Source organism: Schistocerca gregaria, chromosome 3, assembly GCF_023897955.1.
Source record: "Schistocerca gregaria isolate iqSchGreg1 chromosome 3, iqSchGreg1.2, whole genome shotgun sequence".
NCBI lineage: Eukaryota > Metazoa > Arthropoda > Insecta > Orthoptera > Acrididae > Schistocerca > Schistocerca gregaria.
Genome location: NC_064922.1, coordinates 931,761,430 through 931,773,997, shown reverse-complemented (window position 1 = coordinate 931,773,997; position 12,568 = coordinate 931,761,430). Strand labels below are relative to the sequence as shown.

The following is a 12,568-nucleotide window of genomic DNA, read 5'->3' as shown; positions in this document are numbered from 1 at the left end:
GTTTTTCTAAACATGAAGTTTAAAATGCAACAGGTCATTCGTTTTTCATAAATTAAATAAATTTTAGAGTTTCATACACCTGTAAGTATGGTATGTATGCTGTGCAAAAGTCATCGAAGAATCTCTCTTACTTATGAAGAAAAGTGTACCTATACCAACAAATGCAGCCATTAGTAAGTGAGTAAATGATGAAATTTCACATGTAAAAAAATTACTTTATGTTTTCGTACTTCCACTGCAATGAGTGTGAATCCTGAATCCTTCCTGGTCATGCTGACAAACTTTTATGAATTTATTTGTAAAAGTATAGACACTGGAAATTAAAATGTCCTGTGATGCCTCTCCTGCTCCAAGTCGGCCCGTTTGACGTCCTACCTCCCTTAACTATGGCTAGAACTGTGCTGGGGACACTTTCAATGAAGTTCAGAATGCCTTCGAAGAACAGACAACTTATTGTGCCTCAAAATCCGAAATCAGAGAAGGTACTAGCTTGCGACAGAGTGGATCGTCATGCTGATAAAATCACCGTCTCCAGATAGCTCCTAAACCGTACGCAGCACACAAAGTTGCAAAATGTGTTCGTATTCTTCGCCTTTTAGCGTTTTTTTTTTTTTTTTAAGCGCAGAAAGGAGTTCACAATCCAACCAAGAAAAACATGCCGATACGGTAACGCCTTTTTCTCAGTGCTTCTCTGTTGTCCCTACATATAATGGCAGGTATCCGTGTCCAGGCACTCGCCAAACCCAAACCCTTCCGTCGGATTGCCCCAGGGCACAGAGTTATTCATGACTGTTAACGACTCCAGTTAGCCACTGTCCAGTGACGTCGTTCTTCACGCTGCTTTAAGCATCGCTTGGCGTTTAGTAATGAAATATATGGCTTATGAACAGTAGCTCGACCACTGTACACCGTTCTTTTTCATTGCCTCTCCAGTCATTACTGGTAGACTTCGAAGGTCAGGAGTGATTCCTTCCGCTGATTTTATGCGATTTTTTACAAGTATCCTCCGCGATGCTCTACGCACCGTCTCTATCAGTACACGAGATATGGCAGTTCTTGGAGTAGCTGCGGTTGACCCTTCGTACTTGCAGTTCGCTGGAACATCACAAACAGTCGAACTGGGCAGCTTCAGAAGTGTTAGAACGTTTCTCCACGATTTTTAGCCAGGTGACGTCAAATCACTAATCTACGATTGATGTCACTGAGGTCTGCTATCACAGCTTCTCCAATACTGCCCCCCTCCTCCCCGCCCCCCCCCCCAATTCCGCTTAAGACGTCTCCTCCTCTCATGACGTCTAGTCATCGTCACAGACAACACCACCACGCCGCATTCAGTCTCACTACACATAGAGCTCCTTTGCGTGTTGACCAAAACCGTTATTACCTCACGCAGGCCAGCCGGAATGGCCGTGCAGTTCTAGGCGTTTCAGTCTGGAGACGAGCGACCGCTACCGTCGCAGGTTCGAATCTTGCTTCGTGCACAGATGTGTGTGATGTCCTTAGGTTAGTTAGGTTTAATTAGTTCTAAGTTCTAGGGGACTGATGACTTCAGAAGTTAAGTCCCATACTGCGTAAAGCCATTTGAACCTCATACAGGCCCCAGTATAAGTGAGGGGTATTTCCACCATCCTGAGCCGTTCTGTATGTTTGTTATATCACACACACCTCCAGGTAATTGGCAGGTACCTAGTTGGCATGAGGTGATGTAACCCTCTTCACAACACATCTGTCACTGTATGACGTCACAGCATGGAAGGCGGGGCCTTACCGCTAGAGCGACCATCCTAGGGAGGTGCTCAGATGGAATATAACCTCAAAGTGTCTTTGAGTTACCACTGATGTCTCCATATTGGAACAACGAAAGCACTATTGCTTTAACTGAAACATATAGCCAACAGTCGTTCTAATATATAGAGAAAACTCCCAGTTCCCCTGACAAACGTCTGCTCTTGAAGTAGACATTTTGCCACGATATCACTTGCAACCGAAATTAATCTGTGTGAAAGCTTCGGCATCCGAGGAAGCCTTCCCTGCTCCGTGCTGGTCAACAGTTAAGAGTGCCATTAAGCAAACTTGAAAAAATAAATGCGTTTAAAAGCTGATTATTGCGGGAAACTACCAGGCCAAGAATGGAACAAGTCACCATTCGTCAATGTCGATGAGTGTTGCGACTGATTTGCTTGCCTTGCGAAACACAAGCAGAAATTATGCTAAATGGTGAAACGAGTCTCAGAAACTGGTTTCTGTGAACGTTCCAATGGGCCAGCGATTGTTTCATGGCAGCATAGATTCGTAAACAACAACTAGCTACAAATTTAACAAGTGAATGGCGTAAATTATCACATACATGTCCTTTATATTCCTATACAGTTATAAAATAAAAAATCATGCTGATTGAAAACTTACATGATCTTAAGTCTGTGCTCTGACAACTGTTGCAAGAAAAACAAAAATGTTTGTTCACTGGACAACTGACCACATCTTATTTATCAGTTCATAGAAGTGATACAAATAAAATAAACATGTCTGCTTACTTTCATACCACCATGATCCTTAACTTCTAAAGCTGTTGCCGACAACGAAGTATTTGGAGTTTCCTGACCAATCAGGACTTTCATTTCTACAAAGTACCTTGTGGTGCATCAGTACACGGGCTGGCAACAATTCAAGTGCAGGTACTCATAGAGATCAACTGTGCGCTGCTATTATCGTACAGCAGTGGAATTTGGTAGATACTTCAGTAAGTTAAGGCGGAACCGATTCGTGCTGGAAAAAAATAGTTCCAAGTTTGGGCACATTTAAAAGCAAATTAAAAGAATTTCTGAATGACAACTCCTTCTACTCAACAGATGAATTCTTAGATATGAAATAGTAACTGTAAAAATATTAATTAATTAATTATTTTGCGTAAAGTAAACTTATGTTAAAGTGAGAACGTTCCACATCATTATGAAATGTCATACTCACGAGCTATGGAACAATGATTAATCTATGTATGTATGTATGGTGGAAATCTGTTGCTGTGCATGAAAGAAAGACATTTAGACACGTTTCCATATGTAATGAATTAGGAACAGGCCACGGGCAGAAAAGTTCAAACAAGTGAGAAAGGAGTAATGCTGATTTCATTATTAACTGCCACTTACAAAATTTGTTCAATATGAGCACTGGACTCGTCGACGAGATGCTGTACAGCGCCAGATTTCCACCTGTGCCCAAAATTGGAACTATTTCTTCCAGTGTAAACAGATTCCGTGTTAACACGTCAAGATATCTATCAGTTTCGCTGCTATACGATAGTTACAGATCACATTGGATCTCTGTGCATAACAGCATCGTAATGAGCGTCTGATACACCTTCCAGCCCACGTTCTGATACTTTCTCATAAACTCTTTTCAGAAATTCATTTGGAGCGAATTGAATTTCTTTTGGTTTCTACAGGAGGCGTTCTACAATGTGCTGTATCATTACTACAAGGAGCAATGTATTACACAGTAGAGGATGTCTGAGGATTACTCGTCAATGGTCAGGGAAAATGATAGAAACGATTATTAGAAGGAAATAAATCTAGTAAACGTCGGCTCTGATGACCACCTTAAGTACTATGAGGACTTGTTCAGTACAAGAAAGTGTTTCAGAGTGCGGAGATTAACAAGTGGTCATAGCTCTTGAGGTATACACTTCAGAGCCCATGGTAATTATACACCTATTTCTTGTTTAAATCCATACTAACCCTTCTCAAAGTATGGAAATCGAAGAGTTTGCAATAGAAGAGATTTGTCTCGTAACACAAAGATTAAAACGTGCTCATAGCTTTTAAGGTACGTATTTAGGAGCCCATGTTATTAGACTTTTTTGCATTCCTGTCATATCTTTGAATATTGTCTATTCCTCCTGGGACATCCTGTACATTAAACCTGTGAGCTGAAGGTAGAAAATGTAAGAGTGGAAACTGAGGAAGGAGGGGCAAACGAAGAATTAATGGTGGATATAAGTAGAGCTGAAGTCAAACGGGCAGTTGAAAAAATGTAAAATGGGAAGGCAGTTGGCCCAGACCAGATCCCCGTTGAGGAATGGAAGTGTCTGAGTAAAAAGGGAATTGAGCTCCTTTGAGATTTAATGAAGAAGATTTGGCGACAGGAGGAGATGCCAGACGAGTGGAGAACTAGTGTATTGATCCCAATATTTAAGGGGAAATGTGATGTGCAGGACTGCAGCTGCTATAGAGTTATTAAACTGATGGCACAAACAATGAAAATTTGGGAAAGAGTTATGGAAGCAAGATTACACAATTAGACTGTGATATGTGAAGAACAGTTTGGGATCATGCCTGGAAGAGGAATGACTGATTCAATACATGCTTTAAGGCGTGGAGAGACAAGGGGATCTACGAGCCGATCTAAATATGGCTTTTATTGATTTGGAGAAAGTATATGACAGAGTCCCAAGGGACGAAATATGGAGAAGCATGAGAGAGCAGTGCATGCCAAAGACGTATGTGAGGATAGTAAAGGAAATGTTCAGAGGAGCAATGACACAGTTGAGAAGTAGTGTGGGCATGACAAAGGAGTTTCCAGTAAAAGTAGGGTTACATCAAGGGTCTGCGCTTAGTCCCTACCTCTTTGACCTGATTATGGATGTGCTGGTGAAAGATGTGAAGAAGGAAGCGCCGTGGAATATGATGTTTGCAGATGATGTGGTTCTTTGTGAGCGGAGCATTGACAGACTTGAGGAAAAGCTGGAGGATTGGAGGAAAGGACTAGAAGAAAGAGGGATGAAAATTAGAAGGACACAGTCAGAATATTTAGCACTGAAGGATGTGCAGATGAGGTGTTGCAATATCCAGGATGATGAGCTGACATCGGTTTGCAAATTTAAGTTCCTGGGGTTGTACATACAGAGGGACGGAGGACTGGAAAGCGAGATACAGCACCGAATAAATTGCGGGTGGAACAATGAGTGGAGTGCTGTGTGACATGAAGGTGAGCATTGGGTTGAAAGGGAAAGTGTACAAGTCTGTGGTAAGGCCTGCTATGATATACAGGGCAGAGACATGGCCAATCACAGTAGCCCAGGAAAGGAGGATGGAAGTGGCGGAAATAAGAATGCTGAGGTGGATGTGTGGGGTAACAAGGAAGTTCAGGATTAGAAATGAATTTGTTAGATGAGCTGTGAAAGTGGGACCCATGGGGAAAAAGATGCAAGCGAGCAGACTAAGGTGGTACAGACACTTACCTAGCAAAGGGGGAGACTATATCGGAAACAGAGTTGAAGATATAAAGATTGAAGGAGTGAGAAGGAGAGGAAGAAAGAAGATGAGGTGGAAGGATAAGATATCCAGGGACCTAAGGGAGGAAGGATGGAAGAAGGAAGAGGCAATGGACAGAGTACTATGGAGGAGAAGGATCGAGAAGAGCAACACTGACCCTACGTGACATGGGATAAGGCGACAATAAAGAAGAAGAAGAAGAAGAAGAAGAGGAGGAAGAAGAAGAAGAAATCCTGTACATTAACCGAGCATCAATATTTTTAAAGTTCTACAGGCTTCTTCGATATATTGCACAAACCGTCAGTAGCATTCACAGATGGTCAAAACTATTTTGCAATACTCAGTGTAGCGTAAAGATGTTGAGGACCCCGTAACAGCGAGCCTTACTCCTTGTGAAGAGTTGTTTAGGCAACCCACAACTCACCTGCACGCCACCGAAGCCCTTGGGGCCGAGGAAGTTCTCGCACTCTGCGGCGATGTCTGCCCACTTCCACTCGAACAGGTGCACCATGGCCGTCCTGCCGGGCAGCCAGTAGGGGTCCTTCTGCGCCATGGCGGCCGCCACCACGGCGGCCAACACGAGGAGCGCTCCACGGGCCGCAGGTGTCTGCATGCTAGCTGGCGGGCTCCCGAGGTGCTGACGCCCGCTGCCCGTGGCTGCGCCTTCTTATACCAGCGCGCGCCAGACCGCCGCCCCCCTCCTGACCAATCGCAACGCGAGGCGGTGCCGCAAGCGTTGGGGGAGGGGCGGAACCGCCTTGTTTTCGCGACGAGCCTGCCTCTGTTGTCACGCGGCGAGAGCCGGCTGCTCTACATGCAGTCCCTCGCCCTCCGTGACACCTGGACAAACATTTGTTCAGCCTGTCCCCTCACGTCGCCTACGGCTGCCGCGCACCGGCCCCTGTTTCCAGTAGCTGCTGTTCCGCTTCTAGCAGATGCAGTGAGTAACAGAGAATTGACGGACGTCTAGAGAACAAAGGCTGACCGTTAGGTTATTAGGCTTGTCTTTAGTCGGCAAATTATTTACAGTTACTTATGCATTTAGAGACATTATGCTAGAAATTAGAGATATGAGTTCATATGGTTCAAATGGCTCTGAGTACTATGGGACTTAACTTCTAAGGTCGTCAGTCCACTAGAACTTAGGACTGCTTAAACCTAACCAAACTAAGGATATCACACAAATCCATGCCCAAGGCAGGATTCGAACCTGAGATAGTAGCAATCGCACAGTTCCCGACTGTAGCCCCTAGAACCGCTCGGCCACGCTGGTTGGCTTCGAGAGATGAGTTTCATAATTTCTGAGGCCGTTAACATGTCTATAGAAATATGCTGGTTTTCGTTTAAACTTCTGTTGGCCTATTTCATCTTTATAGACTGGACAGATTCAGCAGTGCAGATAAGCCAATATCTTTTTTCCAATATAAGCTTCTGTCTTGTTTTATACCCGTCACACTTCCATTGTCAACCAATTTGTGATATTCTAGAAATTGAAACCAACATCTTCGATACTATGTTGTATATGATGCAATATCTGTTATGGCTCTAAGCACCATGGGACTTAGCATCCGAGGTCATCAGTCACCGAGACTTAGAACTACTTAAACATAACTAACCTAAGGACATCACACACATCCATGCCCGAGGCATGATTCCAACCTGTGACCATTGCAGAAGTGTGGTTCCGGACTGCAGCCCCTAGAACCTCTCAGCCTCAGCGGCGGGCCATCTCCTACATCTATCTCTACATCATACTCCACAAGCCACCTAATGATGTGTGGCTGAGGGTACTTTCGGTATCATTATTTGATCCCTCCAGCCCTATTCCACTCGCGAAAACTGTGTGGGAAAAATGATTGTCAGGAAGCCTTTGTATTGGCTCTAATTTCTCAAAGTTTCTCCTCACAGTCAGTATGTGAAATGTATGTGGGGGGAGCATCTGGTGAGTAAGATGTGTGAGAAAGGAGAAATTCTCACAGACTTCAAGAAGAATATAATTATTTCAATCCCAAAGAAAGCAGGTGTTGTCAGATGTGAAAATTACCGAACTATCAGATTAATAAGTCACAGATGCAAAATACTAACGCATTTTCTTTACAGACGAATGGAGAAACTGGTAGAAGCCGACCTTGGGGAAGATCAGCTTGGATTCCATAGAAATGTTGGAACACGGGAAGCAATACTAATCCTACAACTTATCTTAGAAGCTAGATTAAGGAAAGGCAAACCTACGTTTCTAGCATTTGTAGACTCAGAGAAAGCTTTTGACAATGTTGACTGGAATACTCTCTTTCAAATTCTGAAGGTGGCAGGGGTAAAATTCAGGGAGCAAAACCTATTTACAAATTGTACAGGAACTAGATGCCAGTTCTAGGAGTCTTTTTCCAAAGCTGTTTCACAGAGGAAGACTGCACTGTAGTTCCTTCTGTAGATTGTCGCACAGATGACAAAATGGTAGATATCGAAATAGACGACAGAGGGACAGAGAAACAATTAAAATCGCTCAAAAGAGGAAAGGCCGCTGGACCTGATGGGATACCAATTCGATTTTACACAGACTACACAAAGGAACTTGCCCCCCTTCTTGGAGTGGTGTACCGTAGGTCTCTAGAAGAGTGTAGCGTTCCAAAGGATTGGAAAAGGGCACAGGTCATCCCAGTTTTCAAGAAGGGACGTCGAACAGATGTGCAGAACTATAGACCTATATCTCTAACGTCGATCAGTTGTAGAATTTTGGAACACGTATTATGTTCGAGTATGATGACTTTTCTGGATACTAGAAATTTACTCTGTAGGAATCATCAAGGGTTTAGAAAAAGGCGGTCGTGTGACACCCAGCTCGCGCTGTTCGTCCATGAGACTCAGAGGGCCATAGACACGGGTTCACAGGTAGATGCCGTGTTTCTTGATATCCGCAAGGCGTTCGATTCAGTTCCTCACAGTCCGTTAATGAACAAAGTAAGAGCATATGGACTATCAAACCAATTGTGTGATTGGATTGAGGAGTTCCTAGATAACAGATCGCAGCATGTCATTCTCAATGGAGAGAAGTCTTCCAAAGTAAGAGTGATTTCAGGTGTGTCGCAGGTTAGTGTCATAGGACTGTTGCTATTCACAATATACATAAATGACCTAGTGGATGACATCGGAAGTTCACTGAGGCTGTTTGAAGATGATGCTGTGGTGTATTGAGAGGTTGTAACAATGGAAAATTGTACTGAAATGCAGGAGGATCTGCAGTGAATTGACGCATGTTGCAGGGAATGGCAATTGAATCTCAATGTAGACAAGTGCAATGTGATGCGAATACATAGAAAGATAGATCCCTTATCATTTAGCTACAAAATAGCAGGTCATTAACTGGAAGCAGTTAATTCCATAAATTATCTGAGAGTATGCTTTAGGAGTGACTTAAAATGGAACGGTCATATAAAGTTGATCGTCGGTAAAGCATTTGCCAGACTGAGATTCATTGGAAGAATTCTTAGGAAATGCAATCTGAAAACAAAGGAAGTAGGTTAGAGTACGCTTGTTCGCCCACTGCTCAAATACTGCTTAGCAGTGTGGGATCTGTACCAGATAGGGTTGATAGAAGAGTTAGAGAGGATCCAACAGAGAGTATCGCGCTTCGTTACAGGATCATTTAGTAATTGCGAAAGCATTATGGAGATGATAGATAACCTCCAGTGGAAGATTCTGCAGGAGAGCAGTAGCTCGGTACGGGCTTCTGTTCAAGTTTCGAGAACATACCTTCACCGAGGTGTCAAGCAGTATATTGCTTCCTCCTACGTATATCTCGCGAAGAGACCATGAGGATAAAATCAGAGAGATTACAGCCCACACAGAAGCATACCGACAATCCTTCTTTCCACGAACAATACGAGACTGGAATAGAAGGGAGAACCGATAGAGGTACTCAGAGTACCCTCCGCCACACGCCGTCAGGTGGCTTGCGGAGTATGGATGTAGATGTAAATGTAGAGGGGAACGAAAGGGAGGCAGTGGTTGAGAAGGGTGTGAGACAGGGTTGTAGCCTCTCCCCGATGTTATTCCATCTGTATATTGAGCAAGCAGTAAAGGAAACAAAATAAAAATCCGGAGTAGGTATTAAAATCCATGGAGAAGAAATAAAAGCCTTGAGGTTCGCCGATGACATTGTAATTCTGTCAGAGACAGCAAAGGACTTGGAAGAGCAGTTGAACGGAATGGACAGTGTCTTGAAAGGATATAAGATGAACACCAACAAAAGAGAAACGAGGACTATGGAATGTAGTCGAATTAAATCGCGTGATGCTCAGGGAATTTGATTAGGAAATGAGACACTTAAAGTAGTAAAGGAGATTTGTTATTTGGGGAGCAAAATAAATAATGATGGTCGAAGTAGAGATGCTGCAATGGTAAGGAAAGCGTTTCTGAAGAAGAGAAATTTGTTAATATTGAGTATAGATTTAAGTGTCAGGAAGTCGTTTCTGAAAGTATTTGTATGGAGTGTAGCCATGTATGGAAGTGAAACGTGGACTATAAATAGTTTAGACAAGAAGAGAATAGAAGCTTTCGATATGTGGTGCTACAGAAGAATGCTGAAGATTAGATGGGTAGATTACATAACTAATGAGGAGGTATTGAACAGAATTGTGGGGAAGACAAATTTGTGGCACAACTTGACTAGGAGAAGGGATCGCTTTGTGGGACATATTGCGAGGCATCAAGGGATCACCAATTTAATATTGGAGGGCAGCGTGGAGGGTAAAAATCGTAGAGGAAGATCAAGAGATGAATACACTAAGCAGATTCAGAAGGATATAGGTTGGAGTAAGTGCTGGGAGATGAAGAAGCTTGCACAGGATAGAGTAGCATGGAGAGCTGCATCAAACCAGTCTCAGGACTGAAGACCACAACAATAACAAACATATTTAAACTTACTTTGGCCAATTTTGTCGTTATAGATTGGACAACTTCGGCAGTGCAGATTAGCCAGTATCTTTTTCCCAATATCAGTTTCTGCCATGTTTTATGCCCGTCACACATCCAATGTCAGCCAATTTGTTATACTCTAGTACTTGCACCCAACATCTTCGATATTGTCTTGGATATGTAGCGATATCTATCATCTCCTGCGTCTACATCTACATCGTACTCTTCAAGCCACCTAATACTGTTTGGCGGAGGGTACGTTCGGTTCCATTATTTGATCCCTCCAACCCTGTTCCACTCGCGAATAGTGCGTGGGAAGAATGATTGTCGGTAAGCCTCTGTACTGGTTCTCAGAATTTTCTCCTCGCGGTCAGTATGCGAGATGTATGTGGGGGTGCCCAGCCGGTGTGACCGAGCGGTTCTAGACGCTTCATGCCTCGGGCATGGATGTGTGTGATGTCCTTAGGTTAGTTAGGTTTAAGTAGTTCTACGTTCTAGGGGACTGCTGACCTCAGATATTAAGTCCCATAGTGCCCAGAGCCATTTGAACCATTTGTATGTGTGTGTGGGAGGGGGGAGGGGGGGGGAAGTAATATATTCTCTTAATCCACCTGGAAAGTGCTGTCCAGAAAATTCAATAGTAAATCTATCCGTGATGCAAACGTCTCTTATATAACGTCTGCCAGTGGAGTTTGTTTAGCATCTCCATGACGCTCTCTCGCCAGCTAAATGATCCCGTGCCGAAACGCGTCGCTCGTCTTTGGATCTTATCTCCTCTATCAGTGCTGTCCGACAGGGATTCCAGATAAATGAACAATACTCAAGAATCGGGCGAACAAGCGGCTTATAAGCCTCGTCTTTCGTGGATGAGTTACATTTCCTTAAGATTCTTGCTATGTATCTGAGTCTGGTGTCTGCTTTTCTCACTATCTGTTTAATATGGTCATTCCACTTACGATCGCACGGGATGGTTACGCCTAGATATTTTACGCCAGACGCTGTCTCCAGCTGTTTGTCATCAATCATGTAGCTGTTCAGTAGTGGATTTCTTTTCCTATGAATGAGCAATATGTTACGCTTATTTACCTTCAGGGCCAATTGCCAGATTCTGCACTATTCATCAATTCTCTGCAGGTCTTTCCTGGCGTTGCTAGTTTGGTATAAACAATTGCATCATCTTCGAATAGCCTTAAAGAGCATCCGATGCATTCTACTAAATCTATATCTATATATTGTGAACAGTAACGGTCCTATCACACTTCCCTCTGGTACTCCGGATATATTCCGTTACATCTGTCGATTTAGTTCCGTTAAGAGCGACATGTTGAGTTACACCTTCAAGAAAGTTTTGAATCCATTCGTAGGTCTGCTCCGATGCTCTGTAAGCTCCTATTTTTTTTCATTAAACGGCACTGCGGGACAGTGTCAAATGCCTTACTGAAATCAAGGAACACGGCATCAGCCTGAGCGCCGTTGTCCACTGCGCTGTGGAACTCACGGAGGAACGGAGTGAGCTGAGTTTCGCAGGATCTCTGTTTTGCGGAATCCATGTTAATTTTTACAGAGGAGCTGTTCATTTTCCAAGAACGTCGTAATTCTTGAGAATAAAAAAAAGTTCCATGATTCTACAACATATTGACGTCCACGATGTAAGTCTACAGAAGTGTGGCAACACTGCACCGACGCTGACTCTTCGAGTATTTGCTGCACTAAATAATTATAAAAAGCGTTGTTATTAAGCTATTTTTAAACGTCTACAGGTGTTAAAAATATAATATAAGTGTTGTTGAATTAGTGGAAGTGTTAGTGAAGTTTAAAATAAGATTAAACGGTGTAAGAAGCGTATTTTTCTTCTCGCACCTGTAGCACGAATCCTAGGCCTAATTTCACGAGCGCGAATCGTAAGTAAGCAGTGAATTAAACTTATAGGTAAACGTTTCCAGTTGGTATAAAGATATTATAAGTATTGTTACATTAGTGGAAGTGTTGGTGAAGTGTTGAATAAGATTAAACGGGGTAAGAAGTTTATTTTCCTTCTCGCGCCAATAGCACAGACTTCAGGCTTAATTTCACGCGCGCGTATCGTAAGTAAACAGTGACTTAAACTTATATGTAATCACCCGTGTTTTTTATTCATTACGCTTTCAACTTATTTATATCTGCCTGAATAGTCTCTAGGGTCCTTTGTTTACGTATTATCCAGTACTTAAATCAGTTTATACGGTTTCTGTTTTTGCCATGAGTGAGAAGTGTGTGACATGCCGTAGGATCGTTAGTTCCGGGGTATGGTGTGATGGGTGTTGTAGTTTCTTTCATTGGGGCGAATGTAGTGGCGTGGGAAATGGGGACATAAATGAGGCTCACCAGTGGTATTGTAGAATCTG

The 12,568-nt window shown here is 43.1% G+C and overlaps 1 protein-coding gene across 2 annotated transcripts in view; it reads right to left on the bottom strand.

The window, feature by feature from the left end:
• The window catches only part of LOC126355818 (alpha-amylase 1-like), a 124,693-nt gene that overhangs the window by 48,262 nt on the left and 63,863 nt on the right, over positions 1–12,568 (bottom strand). For both annotated transcript variants that reach the window (XM_050006262.1, XM_050006263.1), the window contains one exon: positions 5,695–6,236. In XM_050006262.1, coding sequence (XP_049862219.1) covers positions 5,695–5,883 — 189 coding nt within the window. In that variant the 5' untranslated portion in view covers positions 5,884–6,236. The remainder of the gene's footprint in view (positions 1–5,694; positions 6,237–12,568) is intronic.